Here is a 23,790-nt window from a genome sequence, read left to right as displayed (position 1 = left end):
AGCTACAGCTATGCTTTAGCAATCTACAAAGCTACAAATATATGAAAAATATAAAAAGCTAAAAATCTTAGGCATCATTCTCCCCTAAACTACATCCCATGTCCCTCCAGGAATGGGAACTCCACCGCTGCCCAAGGCAGACTGCACCAGAGCTGGACAACCCTTTTAGGGAAGAAATTTTCCCAATATCCAACATAAACTTCCCTTGGTGCAACTTGAGGCTGTTTCCTCTTGTCCTGTCACTTGTTACCTGTGAGAAGAGACTGACCCCCACCTGGCTCCACTCTCCTTTCAGGCAATCCCTGTGAGCATACAGAGCTCATTTCCATCTGTACTCCATTTATATCCATATTTCATTTAAATCCATATTTCAACAATGTCATTTGTTCCATAATATTTAGGTTGAGAGGTTCTGGCTCTTATTCTGCAAACAGCAATTTCCAATTATGACCCTTCCCCTTTTCAGTCATCAAGAGCATGCTACAATGCAGAGGTTCTTGAATGGATCAAATTGCACAGCCATGATCAAATTAGATATTTGATGGCTTAGAACAGGCACTAAGGTTGGGGATCATAAAAACCTGGAATGCTTGGGGTTAGAAGAGACCTTAAAGCTCATCTCATTTCAACCCCCATTGCCATGGGAAGGGACACCTTCCACTAGACCACCTTCTGCTAGACCTTGGTTTCTCCACGCTCCATCCAATCCAGCCTGGAACATTTCCAGGAATGGGGCTGCCACAGCTTCTCTGGGTAGCCTGTGCCAGGGCCTCACCATCCCCACAAGGAAGAATTTCTTCCCAATATCCAATCTAACCCTGCCCTCTGTCACTCTCAAGTCATTCCCCTTAATCCTGTCACTCCAGGCCCTTGTCCAAAGTCCCTCTCCAGCTCTCTTGGAGCCCCTTTAGGCATTGGCAGGGGCTCTAAGTTCTCCCTGGAGCCCTCTCTCCAGGCTGAACACCCCCACCTCTCTCAGCCTGTCTCCAGACCCTGGAGCATCTCCATGGCTTCCTGCGTACTTGCTCCAACAGGTTGACATCTTTCTTGATGGTGGATCACCTCATGTACTTACAGACCTCAGCAGTGGAATCCATGAAGCCCAGAGCAGCCTCTCATCACAGATGTGCTCACTCTCTACCACCCAAATCTCTTAAATGAGCCTGAAGTTTCTCTCAGTTCACTAAGTAGTTTTGATCTTGTTTCAAGTGTGTGAGATGACCCATGATCTTCAGTAAGTTCCAGTGAGACATAATCTCCCTGTCTCATCCTCAGGCCTCTGTGGTGGTGCATCCTCTGCAGGCCACACTATGATCTGAGAACAGACAGTGTGATGCCAGGGAAAAGACACTGATCTAAATATCTGCTCCATGTTCAGAAGAGACATGTCTACACTCTCTTGCTACACTGCTCCTTAAGGCCACATCAGTGAGGACATACCAAGCAGGAGTGCCACAACAAGCCTGTAGATCCTTCTGAACCACCTTAGGAGCATTGATAAGGCATGGGACACAAAATGTATCCTGAAATTCCTCCAGCACCTCTAGGAAGGGCTGCTCAGCATGCCTAGCTCCAGTCCCACTCTGCTTCAGAACTTGGACCTTTACCAGCCCTCTGGCTGCAGCAAAATGCAAAGCAAGGGAGCAGTCTGGCTCCAAGAAAAGCCCTGTGAGGCCAATTGCATGGCCTTGGACATCCAGAATAGATGCAGCTGCAGGCCACCAGCCCAGGCTCTCCCACCTCTGGTCATTAGGTAGGTCAGACCTATCTTCGGCATCTGTCTGGCACTGTACTGTCTGTCAAAGACTGTGGAACACAGGGAGATGCGCCACATCCAGTCTTTCTAGCTGGGAAAGCTCTAGCACAGGTCACTGATCTGTGCAAAGTTCTTCTGGAAGATCCAGTGCTGGATTCCTCTGGAAACATCCTGCATCTCCACTACTTGGTGCTGCTGTGGTCAACCCAGTCATCAAGAGAACTGCACCAAAGACGTTGAAGAGGAGGTCCCCATGAAAACAGGAGCTGCAGGATGGAAGACGGCAGGGCAGGTTCTGTCCTGTTTTTTTGTGGGACCTGTGTTGACAACCTCCATGCTCCTAGAGATGGACATCTACCTACTGAACAGAAACCATCATAGAATCATGGAATCACAGCTTTTAAATCCCTCCAGGGAGGGGGAGTTCACCATTGCCCTGGGCACCCTGTGATAGGGCTGGACAACTCCTTCAGGCAAGAAATTATGTGCCGCACTTAAGCCTTTGATGATCTTGCCCTAGCAGCTGACTTACTGTGATCCTTGCAATTAGGGCTTCCAGCATCCCCACCAGGCAGCTGGGCCTCATGGATCACTCAAGTCTTTGGAAGCACAGGTTCTGATATGGTCAAACCACCCTTCTAGTACCCCATTTGCATGGCTATCATCACCAAAGAGATCCCTCTACTTCAATTTTAGCTCACAGGCTATGATATACCCTCAGGTCCCTGAATCTGCCTCATTTTAAGGGAAATGATCCCAAGTCCCAGTGTAGGACTTTAATCCACAACATTAGCCCATGAGTAAGCTCCAGGTACTGAGGGAGTCATACAACTTGTCATTTCCTTGACAACTCCACCCATCTGCCTTTCCTGCCCTCAGTGACTACATTGAAATGAGTGTTCTTCCCAGGCACTCCAACAGATACTACCTCCTTGTGCTCTTGGATACTCAGGAAGCCCTCTCCTTTTCATTCACTGTCTACACATTCAGCATTCTTCTCTGGGAAGTGACCTTCTGTGAGAAGTTGAGCAGAGGACCACAACCGCTAGATGCAAGGTGGTCTGAGAGTGATGCAGCAGGCGGTGGTGGCAGAACTGCTCTGCTCTCCCTGTGAATTACCCTCTGCACCATATTCCCTGTGGTAAGAAACATTTTCATAGCTCTTATGATGGCCAGGAGGCTCAAGTTTACTAATAAGCACAGATATCATTGCTTCCTGGCAAAATCTGTTGTGCCAAAATCCTGGCACTAGTCTAATAACAACACATCACACATCCAGCCTCCCTTTCCAATCATCTTTCAATCTCATCTCCTGCTTTTGGGATGTGCCGACCCCTCCAGGCACTTCTCCATCAGCTAGATGTTCCTGGAATCACAGCTATTGGTTGTACCTATCCAATCTGCAGGTAATGGGACATTCAAGCAAATTACCCTGTAGGAAAAGTAACAGCAACATGAAAATGCACAGGAATTGTACTCAGCAGTTATACTCAAAGCATGTGAATGTCCCTGGAAAAAAGGAAGGGACTTGCAAAAGCGGGTGATTAAGGGGGCTCCAAGGGAACTGGAGAGAGACTTTGGACAAGGGCCTGGAGTGACAGGACAAGGGGGAATGACTTCCAAGTGACAGAGGGCAGGGTTAGATGGGATATTGGGAAGAAATTCTTCCCTGTAAGGGTGCTGAGGCCCTGGCACAGGCTACCCAGAGAAGCTGTGGCAGCCCCATCGCTGGAAGTGTTCAAGGCCGGGTTGGATAGGGCTTGGAGCAGTCTGGCCTAGAGGAAGGTGTCCATGCCCATGGCAGGGGGATTGTAACAAGATGAGCTTTAAGGCCCTCCCAAACCCAAATCATCCCATTATAAGTGAGTTTCAAACAGAGGATTCTCTGGCCCATACACTTTTTGTGTTCCTCCTCTTGCTGTGAGGCCTTGGGGCAGAACAACACCCCACTCCAGATCCTAGGAGTGGGACGCCACTGTCCAGCTGGGCTGCTCCAGCTTCCCTCCATAACTCACCTGTGCTCAACAGCCTCAACAAGCTGAGTTTTAATTTGCTGATCAAGTTTTGATTGGATTAGAGACAGAGCCTATTCATCAGCATTAATATAAATCTAAATTGACCCCGGTGATGACTCAGAGGGCAATGCTGAGCTAGAGTTGGCTGGGCAATTCAATCGATTGGGGAAAGTGCTTTCTGCTTGTAATGGCTGGACTAACATATTGTTCAATAAATAAATACATATATACAATACAGGGGGTGGGGAAATCAATGGTGAGGTGGCAGGAGGTGACTGGGGCTGCGTCAAGAGAGACGTTGTGCCTGGACCAAGGCGCCGGCAGCTGGGGTTGGTGAACCAAGAAGCCTGGTGATCCCCATGACCGTGTGTTATCAGCACAATGCAAACGCCTGGGCGGGTTTTGATATGCGGCTGCCCTGAGCTCTGGCAGGAGCCACATGTCCTGCCTGGACACAAAGAAGATCCTTGTGTGGTTATATCTTAACTGTGTAAAACTCAGCAGGGCAGGAGGGCTGGGAGGAGCTGCTGCTCAGATGAGGCTAAATGTGGATGTGTGCCTTCCCAGGAGCATGTTTACATCTACCTATGGCACAGAAAGCCAGGCACCTGCAGCAATCCTTCATGCTGTGATGTGTTATTATTGACCCAGATGAAAATGACTGACTCATCAAACAGGGATAAAAAGGGATTATGGAATCCAAAAAAGGGAAAAAAAGGGTGGTAATTGTTATATTGTTCAGTTTTCTTTAAGAGTGTGATGAGGTGAATCATGCTTCAAAGGCAGGGTGAAGGCACGCAAGGGAGTTGAGGAGTGTTAGAAGCCCTGCTCCCTGCCTGGAGCAGTAAGGAAACGTGAAGAGAAGCCATTTCTGTGGCTTGGAGAGGTGCAAGAACCTGCTAAACTGACAATATCATATTGTGCCTGAGCTGCAAGACATCAGATGGTGTACATCCCTGAAAAGAAGGATGAGATGGGGGCGCTGCCAAGGCAGAGGCATGGGTAACAGCTGCAGGAACAGCCAAGTGGTCACCCAGAAAGGGAGTGGTTGAAAGCCAATGCCCCAGTTTGTAGGATCAGACCCTCCAAACATTCTGTCAATCACAGCTGAAACCCATGCCCAACTCCTCAGCTCTCTGACAGGTGATGCATTGGGCCATACCTTCTTCCCAAGGTACTCAGATATTTCTCCAGCTCCACTGCAGACAGCTCTGAATGACTTGCCTAAAGTGAAAGGAGTGAAAAAAACCCCATGGAACAGATGTATGTACCTAATATAGATAACAAGACTGCACCAGTTCATCATGTCACTGCCTGTAGACAGGGAACAGCTCCAGATCAGTCACCCTCCACCAATCTCAGAACAAACCCACTAGAATATCACTACGCATGAGGAATTGTCATTACCAATATAAAACAGCCACACAGCACCTCCAATGCACATGTGGAAGGGGCACAGTTCCCAGCAATGTACACCAAGGCAAGGAGAAAACTACTTCTTGACTCCTCTCCCTAAGGAGGGTTGGAGGAGGGCAGGGGATGGGACAAGGCCACGCTGGGCCAAGCTCTGCTGGTTCTGGTTCCATGGGAGAGCCTTTGACCCACAGCTCCTTTGATCTATACAGAAAGGCAGAGAAGGAAAAGCAGAGCCGAGGCTCAGGGAGGAATCACTTGACATTGGTCATTCCCAGAAGAAAGGTGTTGAGAAGCAAAGGTGAAGAAATGCAAAGAGTTCCTGAAGAGGAAGGTAGAAGAAGAAAGGGTGTGCCGGAAGCCAAAGCTGAAAAAAGAAAATGACGATGAGTAGATGATGTGGGCAAATGTCAAGAGGGATTTGGAAGCTAAAGCCCCCAGTGAAACAGGAAGACAAAGCTCAACATGACCTGACAGTGCGCTGTCAGAAACCCATGCCCTGGGCTGATCCCACAGTATGGGCAGCAGAGGAGGGGGCGATTCTGCCCCTCTGCCCCTCTCAGGTGAGAGCCCACCTGCAGTGCTGCCTCCAGCTCTGGGCCTCCCAAAATCAGAACAATGTGGAGCTGCTGGAGTGAGTCCAGAGGAGGACAAAATGATGCTCCAAGGGCTGGAGCACCTCTGCCCAATTAAGACATGGGTATTGCTGCTGCTGCTACTGTGAAAGCCATTATGGAGCCTAGCACAGGCTTGAACCTCTGAGAAAGGAACCCCTATGAGTGCACCCAGGTGCTCCTCCCCACCGCCTGAGCCATGTAGTAAACTTTGGAAACCCTAAAATCACAGAACCATTTAGGCTGGAAAACCCCTCTGAGATCATTGAGTCCAACTGTTCTCCGAGCACTGCCAAGGCCACCACTAAACTTTGTCCCCAAGTGCCACATCCATATGACTTTTAAATCCCTCCAGGGATGGTGACCCCATCACTGCCCTGGGCAGCCTCTTCCAGGGCTTGACAACATTTTCAGGCTTGGAATTTTCCCTAATAGCCAACCTCAAGCTCCCGTGGCACAATTTGAGGCTGTTTCCTTTTTTCCTGCCCCTTGTTCCCTGGGAGAAGAGACTCACCCCCACCTGGCTCCACCCTCCTGTCAGGCAATTTTACAGAGAGAAGGTCCTCCTGAGCTTCCTTTTCTCTAGGCTGATGCCCCCAGCTCCCTCAGCCACTCCTCATCAGACTCGTGCTCATGCTCTAGCCCCCCCCTTCAGAATTGCTGCCCAGGGGTTGTGCCAATGCTGTGGAACAGGAACAGAAGAAGGCTCCAGTGTTCTTTAGAACTACTCAAACTTATCCCACTGGGACTCAGACTTTCCATGCTGCTCTGTGCCTTAGTTTCCCCTTTCACACAAGTAGTTCTCTACCTCAGAGGAGGCTGATAAGATTATTTGATATTTCACTGTGACTTTATTTCTGTGGTAATGATAAAAACTGGAGTAGCTGTATATAGAAAAGGTCACTATGCTACAAAATACAGACACACAGCTGAAGTCCTACCTGCTTTGGGGTTTCATTTATGATAGCTTTATTGCTTATTTTAACAAATGCACAAACCCCACAAAGCTCTGAGTGTGCATTTAATTAAAGATTAAATACTAAAAATATGCCAATGCTATAGTAATTCCGCCAGCAACGGGAATTACAGCATAAAACCTTTCTTTGCTCCTGTAAACATGGTCACAGTGAATGCGTCTTTAGCCCATGACCCAATTACTACCTGTACCTGGATATTGACTCTGTCTCACGTAAAAAAGGGATCCTAAATGTCCCTCTCCACTAGATCCACTGCTGTATCTCCCCTCCCAGGTAGACACCAGTGTCCTCCTGGAGACCTATCCATGGGAATTTGCCTTAATGCCTCCCCACATTTTGGAAACAAGACATTTCCAAGAGGAAGAAGATGATCATTGTTTTGCTGTAAAAAGAAAAGATGGAACCCAAACTTGCCTTCCAGCACACAGGATTTCATCTTGTAGCTGATGGCAACTGACAGAAATCATTAAAGCAGTGCCTCTGGAATTAAATTAAACAGATGGACTAGGGCTGTCTAATTGGAAGAGTGAGGGCTGTGGAAATTGGGAAACATGACAAAGCTAAAGGACAGGTCACAGAAATCACCAGCGGCACAGTGGAGACTGAAAACATCGTTCTTCTCTGAAAAACACCTTTGGAAAGTCAGTAATCTGAGGATGAAGGCTTCCTTTTTCTTAGCTGAAAACACTCATCTCAGTTCCCAGCATCCCAGCCCTTCAAAACCATGCTGAGGAACCTGTGCAGGTATCAGCAGCAGTAAAAGAGGAAGTGGTGAGAGAGCCAGTAAATTAAACATTGGAATGACCTTGATCTTGTTGCAGGCAAACAGTACCTGCAGGTCCTGCTCAGCTGGCTGCACCTCAGCCATCTCTGAGCCAGGGACAGCCCAGCTCACCTCTCCAGCAGCTGTTGGCCTGAGAAGCTAAGGACCAGAAGTCATAACACCGTCAAATCCACCACATCAGGTGGATTACACAGGAATTTGGACAAGGGGGGATGTCTTCACACTGATTGAGGGAAGGGTTAGATTAGATATAGGGAAGCAATTCTTCTTTGAGAGGGTGGTGAGGCCCTGGCACAGGCTGCCCAGAGAAGCTGCGGCAGGGTTCAAGGGCCGGGTGGGCCGGGCCTTGGAGCAGCCAAGTCTAGTGGAAGGTGTTCCTGCCTGTGGCAGGAGGTGGAAGTGGATGATCTTCAAGGTCCCTTCCAACCTGTGATTCTGATTGTGAGATCAGTTGCTGTGGCTGGAGAAAGCAGATTTAGAGCATAACCTTTTACAGAGGGACCACACTCTAAAAACAAAACCATCCTGCATCCTTGTGCCTGTGACTTCTCCCTTCCCCAGTACACCCTGGCCACAATGTCTAGTCTGAGTTACACAGTTCATCCTGTGGACTAGGTCCATTAGCAAACCATTTGTAAGGAATTTCAAACTCTCTGTGGGTCATGTTCCAGCTCAAGCATTTCCCACTCTGCATTGTGGACATTACAATTCTACAAACAGGATTGTGGGTCAAAACCTTGTCTAGCACAATGCTGGAGCATTGTGCAGACGGAATAAGTCTGGGTTGCATTTATGTTTGCCTCCATAAAGGACAGAATCAGAATTACAAAGGTGGGAAAAGACCTTTGAGATCATCAAGTCCAACAGCATCTAATTACTCTTCTGCTATATGGAGACAAGTTCTACTGAGCTTCAGGTATTCAAGGTCTTTCTTAATTTTCAATTTAAGTCAGTATTCATCCAAAATGTGGGAAAAATAAACAGAATTTTCCCAACACAGCCAAAACCTTTTTCTTTTGGCCAGGTACACAACAAAGACAGATGCGGTGATGGCTCTGCCCTCTCAGCAAGGATCAGTCTGGAGTCCACACATTTTTTACTGTCAAGATGTTTTCATTAGCATTTCCACTTGATTTTAGGCCTGATTTTAGGTAATTATTGTCCCATGAACAGCCTTTCTCCCTGTCTCCCCTTAGCCTTTGCAACTCGGGAAGCCCTGTTCTGCTTCACCAGTCACTCGGAATGGTCAACAGTCGTCACACTCTGCTGCTGACCATTGTCCACTGGGAAAGGTGGGAGGCTCCCAAGCCCATCCCTTCGTGGACAGGCAAATAACAGGGCCCGTTGCTGCTCGGACATCAAAGTTAAACAAACAGTCCCGAGCCCCCACCTCTGGGCCTGTCTTAAGGAGCTCCCTGAGGAGGTCACGACTTTCAGCTTGTCATAGCACACATCAAAGTTTGCACCACACACGAACTCAGCACATGGATTGGAATAGTGTCACCCGAGAGCGGATATTCAGCCTTTGTGCACTGCTTTAATCCTGTGTTTTCCCAAGTAATTAAGCTTTTTTGCTTATGAACTTGTGACTAAGTAAAGCATCCCCAAGAGGTTGTAACATCAAAGCTCATTCTCCCGTCTGTCCCACATTTTCCAAAATTGGATTTCTTTTTCTCTTTTTTTTTCCTTAAATAAAAAAACCCTAATTGAATTTAGTTGTAGACTGAATATATTTAGGAGTGTCTTTAAAAGGTTACAAGAAGCCAGAGTGATCATCATGGGAACTGTGGAGCAAGGGCACAGCATTCAGCCTTTTTGCGCCAGAAAGGCTTGAACGAAAGCCCCAGCCACAGCCCCACTAGTGAGAAGGGATGGGACATCTCTTACAGGAGCGATTTTGGCTGGTGGGGTACCCACCACAACAACATCCTACAGGTATGGGCTCATCCATGGCCAAAACCTGAGAGCTGCTGTGGAATGGCACCATCAGTTCAGCTGTACCATCTGCAGAACTCGGGAGCAGCCTGCCCTGATCTGTCACACCACATACTGGCCATAAGGAAAGTGACAAGCTCCCTTGAGTTAAGCTCTACAACACATCCCAAACTTTATGGGAACTCTCTACAGAGCTCAGTATGGCTTTAGGAAAAGGCTGAAGTGAGTCAGAAGGATGTGAGATGCACATACCTGGAGTTCCTGCTGGTGGCTTTTTTGAGCTGTCCAGCCAAGCTTGTGTCTTGTGTTCACATCTGCACCTTCTTCCAACAACCTGGAGAGGGGAGAGATATGGTCAGGAAGCAGATATGAAGAGAGCACCCCAAGTATCCTGGAGCTAATGAGGGAAAGCAGAATGTTTTACTGTGCAGGCACCTACTCCAGCACAGCCCAGAAGACCCCACATGAAGTTGATTCAGTACAGTTCTCACAGGTGACCAAACTTAAACATCCAGGTGATGGCAATCCCACTCCTTTCAAAGGGTGCAATGCCAACATCTTGTTTTCTTTCTTTCTTTATTTATTCTATTTAGCCTAATTCCTGAAGAACCAATCAGCAGCAAAATGGATAAACCCAAATTTCAATGACATTTGGATCCTTTGGCTGCAAAGCACCCATTAGGCTTCAGAAGCAGCTCAGTGGACCTCCAAAGCCCATGCCATCTGCAGATACTTTGCAGTTTTCTCATATAGCATAAGAACAAATAAGACAACCCACAAAAATACTCGGCACCAAACTATCCTCAGTGCTGTGTCTCCAAAATTTTCTCAGCTTTTGCAAGATAATGGCAAGGGACATGTTCTTGCAACAGATAATTTAGCTCATCCTAAAACAAGTGCTGAACCCAAATAAAATGAAATGATAGTTCTCTCTGCAGACCACAAGGAAAGGGGGAAGTTCAGAATTGACACACAAATTTTACAGTGCTCAAGTTAAATGAGACAAACTCTAAACCCTGCATGTTCAAATCATAGAATCACTGAATGATTCACAGAAGGGTTTGGGCTAGAAGGGACCTTTAACACCATCTTCTTCCATCCCCTCTGCCATAGGCATGGACACCTTCCACTAGACCTGGCTGCTCCAAGCCCTGGCCAACCTGGCCTTGAACACTTCCAGGGATGGGGCTGCCACAGCTGCTCTGGGCAACCTGTGCCAGGGCCTCACCACCCTTACAGGGAAGAATTTCTTCCCAATATCTAATCTAGATCTCCCTTCTGTCAGTTTGAAGGCATTTTCCCTTGTCCTGCCACTGTCTGCCTGTGTAAAAGGTCCCTCTACACAACCAAATCCATGATTACAAACCCATTTTTCCTGCAGGAGCAAGGTGCTGCTGGTATCAAGGCAGGGCAGCCATGGGTCAGGCTTTAGAAAGCAAGGTGGACCATCCAGGAGTCAGCAGTTCTCTGCCCCTTGGCTTATCCTTCTCCCTTTTTGCAAATTAAGGCTTTTCCATCTTCCTTTCTGGGTGAGGCTGTCCCTGCACAGTGCATCTTTCACACAAGTGTAACAGGAAAGAGCTGTCATTAAACTTCCTGCTGGGAGAGCCACAAGTGAAGACACCAGCCATGTTCCACCTGTGCAAGCACCACACTTGAAGTTTCAAAATTCCGCCCAGAATCCCAGGCAAGGAAGTCAAGGTCAGTTGTGACCGCTTGCATGCACTGAACAAGTCAGATCTCCTCTTTAAGGACTTGGAGAGGTACACATCTGAACTCGGACAGCCTTTCCAAACTCCTTGCTCTTGGTCTGCTCTGGTGGCAATGCTGTCAGATGGTTAAGAGTGCTGGTATGGAATGAGTGAAAAGGAGGTAAACAAACCATATTCCTCTTCCTACAGTTGGAAAAAAAAAAGGAAATTTAGGAATGCTGTGCCAGGGAACACTCACAGCTATACCTACGGTGTCTTGCCAACCTTCCTCCACCTCATTGGAAACCTTCACAGTGGTTTCACTAGAAACTTATCCCAAGGAAGAAATACACTCTTATATACTGAGGCACCTGGGGTGTTCAGCCTGAAGAAGCGAAAGCTCCAGGGAAAACTAAGAGCCCCTGCCAGGGCCTAAAGAGGTTCCAAAAGACCTGGAGAGGGACTTTGGACAAGGGCATGGAGTGACAGGGAGGATGGCTTCCCATGGACAGAAGGCAGGGTTAGATTGGATATTGGGAAGAAATTCTTGGCTGTGAGGGTGGTGAGGCCCTGGCACAGGTTGCCCAGAGAAGCTGTGGCTGTCTTATCCCTGGGAGTGTCCAATACCAGGTTGGGCAGGGCTTGTGGCACCCTGGCCTAGCGGAAGGTGTCTCTGCCCATAGCAGAAGGGTTGGAACTAGATGGTCTGGAAGCTCCCTCCCAACCAAACCCTTTGATGCTATGATATATGGTATGATAATCCTAAAGTTATGTCCAACCAGCAATACCACTGCCTAAACTTTGGCTCATATCTTGAACACAGCTGAACACAGTTCACCCCACTGACTGGAGAAACTACCCAGATAAACATCATCTGAATAAAAAGCCTGTATTCCTCTCCAGTTGGACTACTTGCGTTATTTGACTGAGACTGGGGCATGAGAGCCAACAGGCAGATGGCTTCAGCCAAGCTCTACACAGAAGCATGTTGGTGAACTCTTCTGACTCAAGTGGTGGTATGACATACAGTTAATGGGTCTGGGTGGACAATTTGTCCACCCTTTTTTTGACAGAAGGCATGGCCAGCACTGGTGTCCTGGTTCTGGATGCTCTGAACTGTTCATCAGGCACTTGGACAGAGACCTAATAGCTGAAAGAATAGAATCGTAACTGGCAGCCTTCATTTGCAGCTCCCAACTGTGATTCAGGAGGCTGTGACCACTGTAAATGATCACAGCATTGACAGAAGGTTTATGCTCTCTTTACCGGGGTTACAAGCTGAAGTTTAATGGTAATGAACTATCTGGCAGGTCAACAACAGGACCTTGGTCCAAAGAAGTTTGATACTTGAGAACAAATTTTTACATAGAATCCATATCAGATCCAATTTTTATTTCTTTTTTCTAGGCAGTTTAATATCTGAAGACCCACTCAGCACTGTGATGGAGAGCAGGGATGATTCACCTACAGTCTTATGGGGGTTTGGATCTACTTGCCCTGCACATGACTAACACAGGTCAGGCTGCAGCTCCTGCATTATACAATGGTCCAGTAAACTCATCTGGGGAGTTGCACAAGACCAGCCTTGGTCCCCCACAAGGTATGGCATAGAATTATGGAATCATTTGGGTTGGAAAAGCCCCTCTGAGACCATTAAGTCCAACCATTCCCCCAACACTGCCAAGCTCACCACTAACCCACGTCCCCAAGTGCTACATCCACACATCTATTAAATCCCTCCAGGGATGGGGATTCCACCACTGCCCCAGGCAGCCTGTGCCAGGGCTGGACAACCCTCTCCATGAAGAATTTGTGAAAATATCCTTATGCTTTCTCCTTTGCCAGCACCACATCCCTGCAAGTGAACAGTTGCCAGTTCTGCTGTCTGAAGAGCCCTCTCAGACAACAGTCTGCTGAAAGGAGAAATATTCCTGTGCAGCCCCAAAGCTTTCCATCCTGGTGAGGCTGGATGTGCCCAGACACACAAGGGATAGCAGATTGCTATCTGCAGAGATCAGCTCCCGTTGCAGCTCCGCTTACAGAGGTGTTTGCACTCACAACAGAGATAAGACAGCCTGACTCAGACCCACGGCCACTGCTGGTCACGCCATCACCTGCTCCAGCTGGAAGGACACTGCCTGCGGGAGAAATCCATACCACAGCTCCATCTGTGCCGTGTCCTCTGTGAAGGCACAGGGAGTTGCTCCCCCAGCTGGAAAGCTGCTCGCTCACTGCCACTACAGGAACCAATTCCAGCTCCCGCAGACCCTGAGGAGCCATTCCCACCAGCACCAGAGCTGTCAGGATGCTGCAACGGCAGACATCTTACTGTCTCCCCCTGATTCACCCCAGCTGCTTCCAAAAATCCTTTCCCAGACATTGTGATGCCTAGTCCCCTTCCACTTGTCTCTCAGAGTGGTGTGGACCAACATGTTCAAGCTATTTCTGAATTTCATTGTATTTACTTGTCCATTTGAAAGCAGTAACATTCACATCACTCCCTTCCTACAGCACATCAGTGTGACAGCCTATAGCCACAGAAAAGCCAGGAAATAAAGGCAGCTTGATGACAAGGGAGAGGGAGCCTGAAAGAGGAACCCAGAAGGGACAAGGCAACCCCAACACCAAAACTCTGCAGGATGGAGGCACACAAACCCCTACAGGCTGGGAACTTTTGCCTGGCAATAAAAGCCTTAAAGCCCAACACCAATCACTGATTAACATCCTCAGTAGAGTTTAATTAATGTAATTTTGCGAAGTATCAGCCCTATTTGCACTTGGCCATGGTATTTATATGATTTTACATTAAAGGGGCAGAGAGACCATCCTGGTCACCTTCTGCCAGCCACTGGGTTGCTCTGCTGCAAAGGGTCAGTCTTAATTTCATCTGTCATGAGATTTAACATTTCATGGGAGGGTTTGGACTGGAAGTGACCTTGAAGATCATCCAGTTCCAACCCCGTTGCCACAGCCAGGGACACCTTCCACTAGACCAGGTTGCTCCAAGCCCCATCCAACCTGTCCTTGAATACTTCCAGGGATAGGGCAGCCACAGGGATGGATATTTCTTCCCAATATACAATCTAACCCCATATTGTGTCAGTGTGAAGTCCCCCTTCTCCTGTTACATTTGTTTTCTCATAAATGGGACCTGCAGTGAAACTCTTCAGCATCTCCCTGTGAGACAAAGGACAGGACATCAGCCTTTATTTAAAATAAAAATATGACATTTTAAACTAAAATATGAGAGATTTACATTAGATATTGGGATTCACATTCCCTGTGAGGCCCTGGCACAGGCTGCCCAGAGAAGCTGTGGCTGCCCCATCCCTGCAAGTGTCCAAGGCCAGCTTAGAAAGGACTTGGATCAACCTGGTCTAGTTGGAGGTGTCCTTGTCCATGGCAGAATGGTTGGGACTAGATGATCTTTAAGGTCCCTTCCAACCAAAGCCATTCTGTTATCCTGTGATTTTAGAATTCTCAAGGCTCTTTGGAGTCACTGAAAAATACCTGTAAACCCACTGAAAGGCTTTTTTCTCTACAGACACAGTGGAAGGACATACTGAATAATGAATTATCTCCATTCCTTTAAAAAAAAAAAATCCTAGTCTGGCAGTCAAACCTGTTTAACCATTGTGCATCCAACAGGAAGGATGTTGGAGCCTCTCCTGTGGGATTAGGTTACAGCTTGGAGCAAAGGTACTAGGATCAGTCAAGTAGTTTTCCATTCAGGAATCTAGATCACCATAAGCATCTGGAATGCCACATCACTGAGCCCAGTGAGAGAATTACTCGTATCACATCATCTACCATAATATGCATTGACATTTCATTTAGGAGCTGGATTCCTTTTTTTTTTTTTGTTAAATCATTGCAGGATGCTCAGCAACTTAACAGATTTTCAGACAACTGAACTTTATGTTCAGGGTCTTCAGGCCCATCACTTACTTTTTCTCTGCCTGATTTAATGATATGACAATCAATAAAGCCACGACCACTGCTCCGATCCCAGACAGCCAAATGTATTTACCAGAAGGAGTATTTTATTTTAATTAAATAAAATCCTCTGATCAATGTTTAGGATGTTTATCCACATTTTAACCAAGTAAGAGCCAGGACACTCACGTCCTAAGGAGTTTCTCACATGGATACAGCTCCATTAGCGCCATTTCCAGTGTTCTCAAATGACAAACTGTTCCTTGACTGTGGCAGTGCCACCAAGATGTCCCTGCCCATGGCAGGGGTTGGACTAGATGACCTTTAAAGGTCTCTTCCAACCCTAATTCTTCTGGGATTCTGTGACTCAAGACCCAGTCAGGAGAAGAACCCCAAGTCAGAGATGGTGCTGTTTCCGACGGGGGAAGTACTCATAATTAAGGGATTCCAGTTAAACTTTTTTTTTTTAATGGTTTCAGGGCAGAAAGCTGACAGAAGGCAGGGTTAGATTGACTATTAGGGAGAATTTTTGCCCTGCAGGGGTGGTGAGGCCCTGGCACAGGCTGCCCAGAGTCTGCCTCATCCCTGGAAGTGTTCAAGGCCAGGCTGGATGGGGTTTGAAGCCACCTGGTCTAGTGGAAGGTGTCGCTGTCCATTGCAGAGGGTTGGAACTGGGGGTGAGCTTTAAGGCCCTTTCCAACCCAAACCACTCTGTGATTCCCTGATTCTATGAACTCACTGTCTGCTCTGGAATTTGCTGGAGGAATCTGGGCAGAGCAGCACCCACTGCTTTGTGCATATGCTCTATTTTACCTCGAGACAGCAGCTCCCAAAGCTTCAGCACTTTGATCCCCGAAGAAGAGATAAAGAGCCCACGTCGGCAGCGATGAGCCTTCTCCCCCCACTGCCCCCGGACAGATGTGCCTTCTATTCACCCCGCCACTGGGGTTCTGGGTGACTGACTCAGTGACACTGCTGAGCCCAGAGGGCATGTTTGAGTTTGTGCTCAGTGCCGGGAGCATGCCCAGCACTCCCTCCTGACAGGTGGAGGAAGAGGAAGCTGGAAACTTGAACTTTTGCAACAACAATAGCTTCTGTTTCTCTCAGCCCTGTCCCAATATGTCACTGTTTAACTGCAGAGTGGGGGACACTCTCAGATGTGCTCACCCTCTTGGGAATTGCCCTCTGCTTTGCAGAAGAAGGGGGGAAGAAAAACATCCCAACTGAACAATATCTCGGAACACGAAAGCACAATCCCTGCTAGAGGCCAGGGAAAGGATCTGCCTGGACAGGAGGACACAGCAAGCTGCTAAAACCCCTTTGATGCAGCTGCTGTCTTCTTGCATAGAGCTCACGGCTGTTTCTCACCCCTCACCATCATTCCAGGGCCAGTAACACACCATGGTGCTCCGTGAAAACATATGGACTGGCACACTGGGGGGCAGGGTAGATGCAGATGAGATGGGAAGACAGGACAAGGCAAGGCAAGGCAAGGCAGAGAGGAATAGCATTTCTCTGCAGCTCTCAAGGCAGGAAGGCTGCTCCCAGGACATGGGGGGGATCCTGGAGGAATCCTGGTAACCCTAACACTGACAGCCAAACAGGCCATGCGGAGAGACCAGTGGCCAAGGAGAAACTCCTGGAAATAAGTTTTCAAAATCAAAGGGAAGCTCTTATAAGGCCAAATTTCAGGACGTAAAGCAAACTCTGAAAGGAGAGCAGGTCTGAAGGCACAGTGGATGGGCAAAACCACCATAGGTGAGAGCACACAAAGTGGGGAAAGTCAGAGGTACAACCCAAGCTTGAAAAGACTAATACAGACATGCAAGTAGCTGTGGCTGCCCCATGCCTGTAAATGTTCAAAACCAGGTTGGCTGGGGCTTGGAGCAACCTGGATTAGTGGAAGATGTCCCTGTCCATGGCAGAGGTCTGGAACTGGATAAGCTTCAAGGTGCCCTCCAACCCAAACCCTTCTGTGATTCTACAGTTGGCATCACCAGGTTTGGAAGAGAATGTGAAACCTTACATGGAGTAGCCCCAGTTCAGGCACCCTAATGCAACAGCTGAGCTGTGTGCCAGAAAAATACCCCACCAGCCTGCCAGCCTGCTCTGGCAGAGGCCAGCAGCAGAAGTGGGAAAAGACCCTGAGTCATCACTGTTTGCAGAGGGATTTGAGCATAATACACTAACTTCTGGCAATCCACTTCCACTGGAGGTGGCTTGTGTTACTTGCTCAACTTACTCTGTGCAGGTCCAAACTCAAGTGTCAAGACTCCCTCACATCCACCAACATTCATAGTTTATGTGCTGTGTAAGCAAGCACTCGGCATGTTTTTAACCTGCTGCCTGACATCTTCCAAGGCGCCCCTCAGCTCCTGAGCTGTGAGGAAAGTGGAATAATTGCTCCCCTGGTTGTACAGGCCACATCCATGCTGGTGGACTGCTTCTCCTCCAAACCCAGAGCGGCTCAGAGAGGCTATCCTGCACTCAGCCCTGCTGATAAACACCTCCACTAACTCGAATTAACCCTATGATGGTTCCCAGATACATTCCACACATCCAGAAACTCCCACACATCCAGGTGTGTTGGTGTCTGCTTCCAGAGAGAGGGATCTGGGATTTAAGGGCTTTAAAGCTGTTTGGGAAAGAACCATGAGATCTCCTGTCTCCCATGGCTGGCTTGGTGCCGACAGCAGTGACACTGCTCTGTGACTCAGTGTGCAAACTCAAACAATCCTGTGAGGCCAAAATACACCAAGAAACAGATTAAAAAGGGCAGTTTTCCAGCTATGTAGTACAGGAAAGCACAGCACACGCAAGTCTCCCCAATACTTCATTGCCAACGTGAAGAAATCTGGGCTGTTGTATCTGCTCTGAATTCCCAGAGCCGCAGGCCAAATCAAACTCAATAACCAGTAACAAAACTTCCACTGAAACCCAGTCCTGGATAATTTGGCCATTTAGGAGAAAAGATTAAAGGGGACATTTACATGATAAACATCTTTTCATTCTAAAAACCCCAGATGTCTGTAACTCAGATACACACAGACAAATGCAGGCCCAACATCATATAAACATGGAGCAATGGAAATACATGTAATTATAAATCATCTCCCTGCTGAAGATGTGTCACAGCTGTTCAGGACCGAGATAAAGTACATGATGGCTAGTGGCCAGAGGCCATCATGCTCCAGGAGCCAATGACACGACTCTTCTGTTCACCCTACAAAGCATTCAGGCATCCCTCGAGCCTCAGTCACGACACTCACAGTTATTCTGTGAGAGAAAATGCTTCAACAGGTACAACACGGGATACCTGCTCCCATAAAGGCCCACCTCCTCCACACAGTGTCTTCCAATGATCTGATGTTCCAAGTAAGCAAAGCCTGACTCACTACAGAGGGATTTTTTACCCAGTCTCTGAATTCAAATGCAGTCTTTGAATTCTTTAACGAATCCTTGAGCCAGGAAGCAAACAGAAGGTGCTGCTGTACCTCCAGTCCACTGCCCAAACTGGAGAGAATTGACAAGGTTACAGTTGGGAGAGACCTTAAAGCTCATCTTGTTCCTACTCCCTCCCATGGGCAGGAACACCTTCCACTAGACCAGTTGCTCTAACCCCTGTCAAACCTGGCCTTGAACACTTCCAGAGACAGGGATGGGGGAAATCTTGCTCAATGAGCTCTGCTGCTTACAAACAGGGGAGAAGAGACAAGCACAGTCTGGAGGAAGCAGCACTGCAATGAGTCAGAGCCAAGATGAGTGGTGCTGCTTGAAAACAGAGAGATCACTGTTTGGGGCAATCAAGCCTGACTTAGTTGTTTCTGCATCTCCTCCACCTAAAAAATCAGCTTGAGGAGAGCAGACTCAGCTGCAGCAACTGACACAGAGCTTCCTGCCCCACTGCCATGTCCCTCTGGACCCCTGTGAGAGCAGGAGAGCACCTGGTCAGCTCCAGATCTCATTACCACACAGATTTGGGTGGCTGCCTGCTGTTAGGAATGAGGCTGATAACAGGCATCTGACACATACTCTGTGTCTCCATGAGTCACAGTTGCACAGTGCTGAGGAAAACACTGCTCCATCATGGTTATCTGGTGAGAAAACTGCTAAAAGCCTGTGCTTTTGGGGTGGCTTATTAGGAGACAAAGCTGGAACACAAAGAATCAATATTATTACTGAATATCAACACAAGTGGGATTGAGGTGGGCATTTTTTATGCCTTTGTTTCTCGCTTTCTCTCCAAATGCACAGAACAACTGAGGCTGAGGGAAATTATCTACATTAATTAGGTGTTATCTTCTGTGCTGGCTAACAGCATGAAGGGCTTGGAGGGAAGAGCTGGTTTGCCACATGCTCCAAAGGGGATGCTCTCAGAAGTTAACACGTTCTTTCACCTCAATGAAAAATTCAGCCTGGTTCCCTGCATTGAACAAGTGGTTAAAGATGAGAAAACTTGTCTGGGAGCTCAGAGGAGCTCAGGGAGAGGCAATCCTACAGCAGAGGGGCTGGATCCAGCCTGTGGATTTGCATTCTTCCCTCAGCAATACAAACATGTGTGTTCCAGTGAGGTCTGTCTGGTATGCCTGAAAGGCCTGTTCATTCTCAACAGAGTTAAAAATCACTGCTTGGAACAATTACAGAATCATGGAATGGTTTGGGTTGGGAGAAACCTTAAAGTTCAGCTAGTTCTAACCCCCTCTGCCACAGGCAGGGACACCTTCCACTAGACCTGATTGCTCCAAGACCTGGCCAACCTGCCCTTGAACACTTCCAGGGATGGGGCAGCCATAGCTGCTCTGGCCAGCCGGTGTCAGGGACTCACTACCCTCACAGGGAAGAATTTCTTCCCAATATCTCATCTAACTCTGCCCTCTGTCAGTCTGAAGCCATGCCCCCTTGTCCTGTCACTCCAGGCCCTTGGAGTCCCTCTCCAGCTCTCTTGCAGCTCCTTTAGGCCCCGGCAGGGGCTCTAAGGTCTTCCTGAAGCCTTCTCTTCTCCAGGCTGAACACCCCCAGCTCTCCCAGCCTGTCTCCAGAGCAGAGGGGCTCCAGCAGCCCTTGGAGCATCTTCATGGCCTCCTCTGGGCTCACTCCAGCAGCGCCACATCCTTCTTATGATGAGGGCCCCAGAGCTAGAATCAGTACTTCAGGTGGGGTCTCATGATCTTCTTGGTACCTCCCACCCTCTCTCACATGGCCATTTTCTACACTTTAGAGCTAAAAGATTGCATTTCCTAGTCACTATATTCTCATGTTTTCCTGTGCAGAGGGCCATGACCAGCTGTCAGCTGAAGAAGGCACTTGGAAAAGGTCAGCACCCCACTTCAAACAAGCCTGAAGCTGTATTAGAAATACCACCCTCTCAGCCTCCCCTCTCCTGACTCCCCAGGGGACAGTAGTGTGAAGGGAGGACAGGTCATGTTCCATGTATGGTGCTGCCCAGCTGGATTGTCACACTCCTGCCCTGTCAAGGCTCAATTTGAACTTTGCCCCTTGCAGGTGGAGAGAGCACTGAAGGCAAGACTCTGTCTCCTCTGTCAGCTCTGCAGTAGCTCTGGCAATCCTGGGCTCTGGAAGCTTGCTGTCAAGAGATGCATGGAATCAGAGAGTGGTTGGGGCGGGAAGTGACTTCTGGAGATCACCTTGTCCAACCTTCTCCTTAAGGAGGCTCACCCACAACAGGCTGCACAGGCTTGTGTCCAAGTGGGGTTTGAATATCCCCAAGGAAGAAGACTCCACAGACTCTCTGGGCAGGCTGTTCCAGTGCTCTGTCACATTCATAGTACAAGGTTCTTTCTCATATTGAGATGGAACTTCCCGTGCACCAGTTTCTCCTGATGCCCCTTGTCCTGCTGCTGGGCACGATCGAGCAGAACCTGGTCGATCCTCTGACAACCTCCCTGCAAACACTGACAGAAAAGGATGAGCTCCCCTCTCAAGTCATCTCTTCTTGAGGCTGAACAGCCCCAGCTCCCTCAGCCTTTCCTTGTAAGAAGGATGCTCCAGTCCCCTCATCATGTTTGAGGTTGAAACTGCCTGCAGCAGGGCGAGTCAGTAGTTTTCACCATTCATGCTTTTTGCACAAGCAAAGGCATGTGCCAAGCAGAGTTAGGCAAAAAGCTTCAAACAGTGGGAAGGCTGCCAGACCCACAGGGAACAGGATGGGAAGGAAGGCTCTGGAGAGCCTTTGCAGAGGGATCTGGACAGGCTAGCTCGATGGGTTGAGGCCACTGTATGAGGTTCAATAAGGTCAAGTGCTGGGTCCTGCACTTAGATCACCACAACCCTGTGCAGAGCTACAGGCTGGGAGCACAGTGGCTGAAAAGTGCACAGCAGGAAAGGCTCTGGGGGTGCTGGCTGGCAGCGGCTGAACGTAAGTCAGGTGTGCCCAGGTGGGCAAGAAGGCAAATGGCACCCTGACTTGTATCAGCTACAGTGTGGCCAGCAAGCCCGACGCAATGACTGTTTGCTTGTACTAGGCACTGACTAGGTACCTCAAATCCTGTGTGCGGTTCTAGGCTCCTCATGACCAGGAAGACTTTGAGATGCTGGAGAAGGGCATCCAGAGAAGGGCAGTGGAGCTGCTGAAGGGTCTGGAGCAAAGGGGCTGATGAGGAGTGGCTGAGGGAGCTGGGGGGACTCAACCTGGAGAAAAGGAGGCTCAGGGGGGACCTTCTCACTCTGTACAACTCTCTGAAAGGAGGGTGTAGCCAGGTGGGGGTCAGGCTCTTCTCACAGGAGAGGAAACAGCCTCAAGTTGTGCTATGGGAGGTTTAGGTTGGATGTTTGGAAAAATTTCTTCATGGAAAAGGTCGTCAAGCTCTGGTGCAGTGATGGAGTCCCCATCCCTGAAGGGACTTAACTGACATGTAGATGTGGCACTTGGAGACATGGTTTAGTGGTGGGCTTGGCAGTGCTGGGGGATTGGTTGGACTCAATGATCTCAGAAGGCTTTTCCAACTCAAATGATTCTGTAATTCTGTGACAGAGCACAGAAACAAAGGGAGAAGCTGTAGATGTGCAGCCCAGCAGGATGGCATACAGCCGCCAGCCCTGCCCTGACCAGCTGGAGCACAAAGCATCCCTCTTGCTGTTCTGCCTGGCCAGGCTCACAAATCACCCAGACATCCCTAAACAGCAGCTTCCTGCAATTACAAGCAGCAGAACACATGTGCCAATTAGCTGCACACCAATATCCTCTTTGGCCCTTGATCCAGGCCAGATCTCAGCCCTAGGGTGCAGCAGACCCAGGCTGCTTCATCCAAGATCCTGGAGACTGGATGGAACATCCCCTGGCTGCAAGCCAAGAGGGCTCTCCTCTCCTTCTCGTTGTCCTCGGCTATCCTTCTCTTCTCTTTCCTTCTACACAGAGACAGCAGCTCCCACCTCCCCAGGTGCCTGTGCTGGGTGGGAGATCTCAGACAGAGACAGAAACACATGTGTGGTGTACACAGGAGAGCAGCAATGTCTCTTCCCATCTTACATGAGCTGTCAGGCTGTCAAAAAAATCTGAATTCCATACTGGATGAGGGCAGCACTCAGGACCTGGGAGACCTTTCGGATTCTGAGAGATACCAGGTAGGAGTGCCAGGCTCTGTTCAAGAAGCAACTCCAAGGTTCTCACGTGTCTCACTTTATGGGAGACTTGCTTTCCTCCCACAGTCCCAGACCTTGTCCCCTGGCACTGGGTGCAGCAACTGGTCAGTGACACAGCAGTGCTGCTCACAAACCATCCTGGGAACCTTTGAGTCTCTCCTGGCAGGTTTGGCCACAGGAAGAACATGCCTCCTGGGGACCAGTCACATGCTGAGCCTGAGAAACTGGCTTTTTGTTACCACCTCAGGGAATGTAATGTTGCTAGATGCTCCTGAAAGGTGCCATGGCACCACCCCAATGGGACAGGCACAGCCAACTGTGACAAAAAGCCTGCTGCCATGGGAGAGGAGCTCTGGAGATGCTCCACTCCCTAACAGCTATATCTTTGGTCACCCAACCACTCACTTCCATGACTTCCTTGGGCAGGTGGATCTCTCTCCTCTGCTCCTTGTGGGACAAAAGGCTCTTGGAGAACTCCTGGCTCAGGCTGAGGAGCCCACAAGGGCTGTTTGTTCAGAGACAGACCCCAACAAATGAGCCTCTGTGGGATGTCACTCACAGGGGTATGTTCTATCTGCACAGCACAGCCTCACACTGCCCTCTCTCAGCACAAGGAAGTGCAATCCACCTCCTACTCAACAAGTAATGGTGCTCCCCATCTCTCCCCACCCACTCTGGATCTGAGATGGTGAGGTGAGCACCCCATGGGGGCTGGGAGCAGCCAGCCCCTTCCTTTCCCAAGTGCTGACAGGCTTTCCTGCCTTCCCAGCCCTTGGCACACTGCTCTCACACATCTCAGAACCCTGCTCACCTCTTGACTTCTGAAACGTTGTTAATCCTTGCAGCTTCCAGAAGAGCATCCTCTGAAACGCAGAAAGAAGGGAGAGGGAGTTAGTATGGAGGCACACACACAGACATCCTAACCTGGAATGTGCAGGGGCTGCTGCTGCTCAGAGCTCTCATTGACCACCCCAGTGAGCAAGGGGCTATTCCCGTGAGCAGGTTACCCAAAAACTTCTCGCTGTCTTGGTGACTGACCCCTGTCCCCCATCACACACTCTGCGAACAGG

The 23,790-nt window shown here is 48.9% G+C and overlaps 1 protein-coding gene across 1 annotated transcript in view; it reads right to left on the bottom strand.

The window, feature by feature from the left end:
- The window catches only part of CLPB (ClpB homolog, mitochondrial AAA ATPase chaperonin), an 81,310-nt gene that overhangs the window by 49,022 nt on the left and 8,498 nt on the right, over positions 1 to 23,790 (bottom strand). The window contains 3 exon segments of the mRNA XM_008631675.2: positions 9,747 to 9,773; positions 9,775 to 9,828; positions 23,532 to 23,583. Coding sequence (XP_008629897.2) covers positions 9,747 to 9,773; positions 9,775 to 9,828; positions 23,532 to 23,583 — 133 coding nt within the window.

This window comes from Corvus brachyrhynchos, unplaced genomic scaffold, assembly GCF_000691975.1.
Source record: "Corvus brachyrhynchos isolate BGI_N302 unplaced genomic scaffold, ASM69197v1 scaffold3, whole genome shotgun sequence".
Classification (NCBI taxonomy): Eukaryota; Metazoa; Chordata; class Aves; order Passeriformes; family Corvidae; genus Corvus; species Corvus brachyrhynchos.
This window is presented reverse-complemented; position numbering and strand designations above follow the sequence as displayed.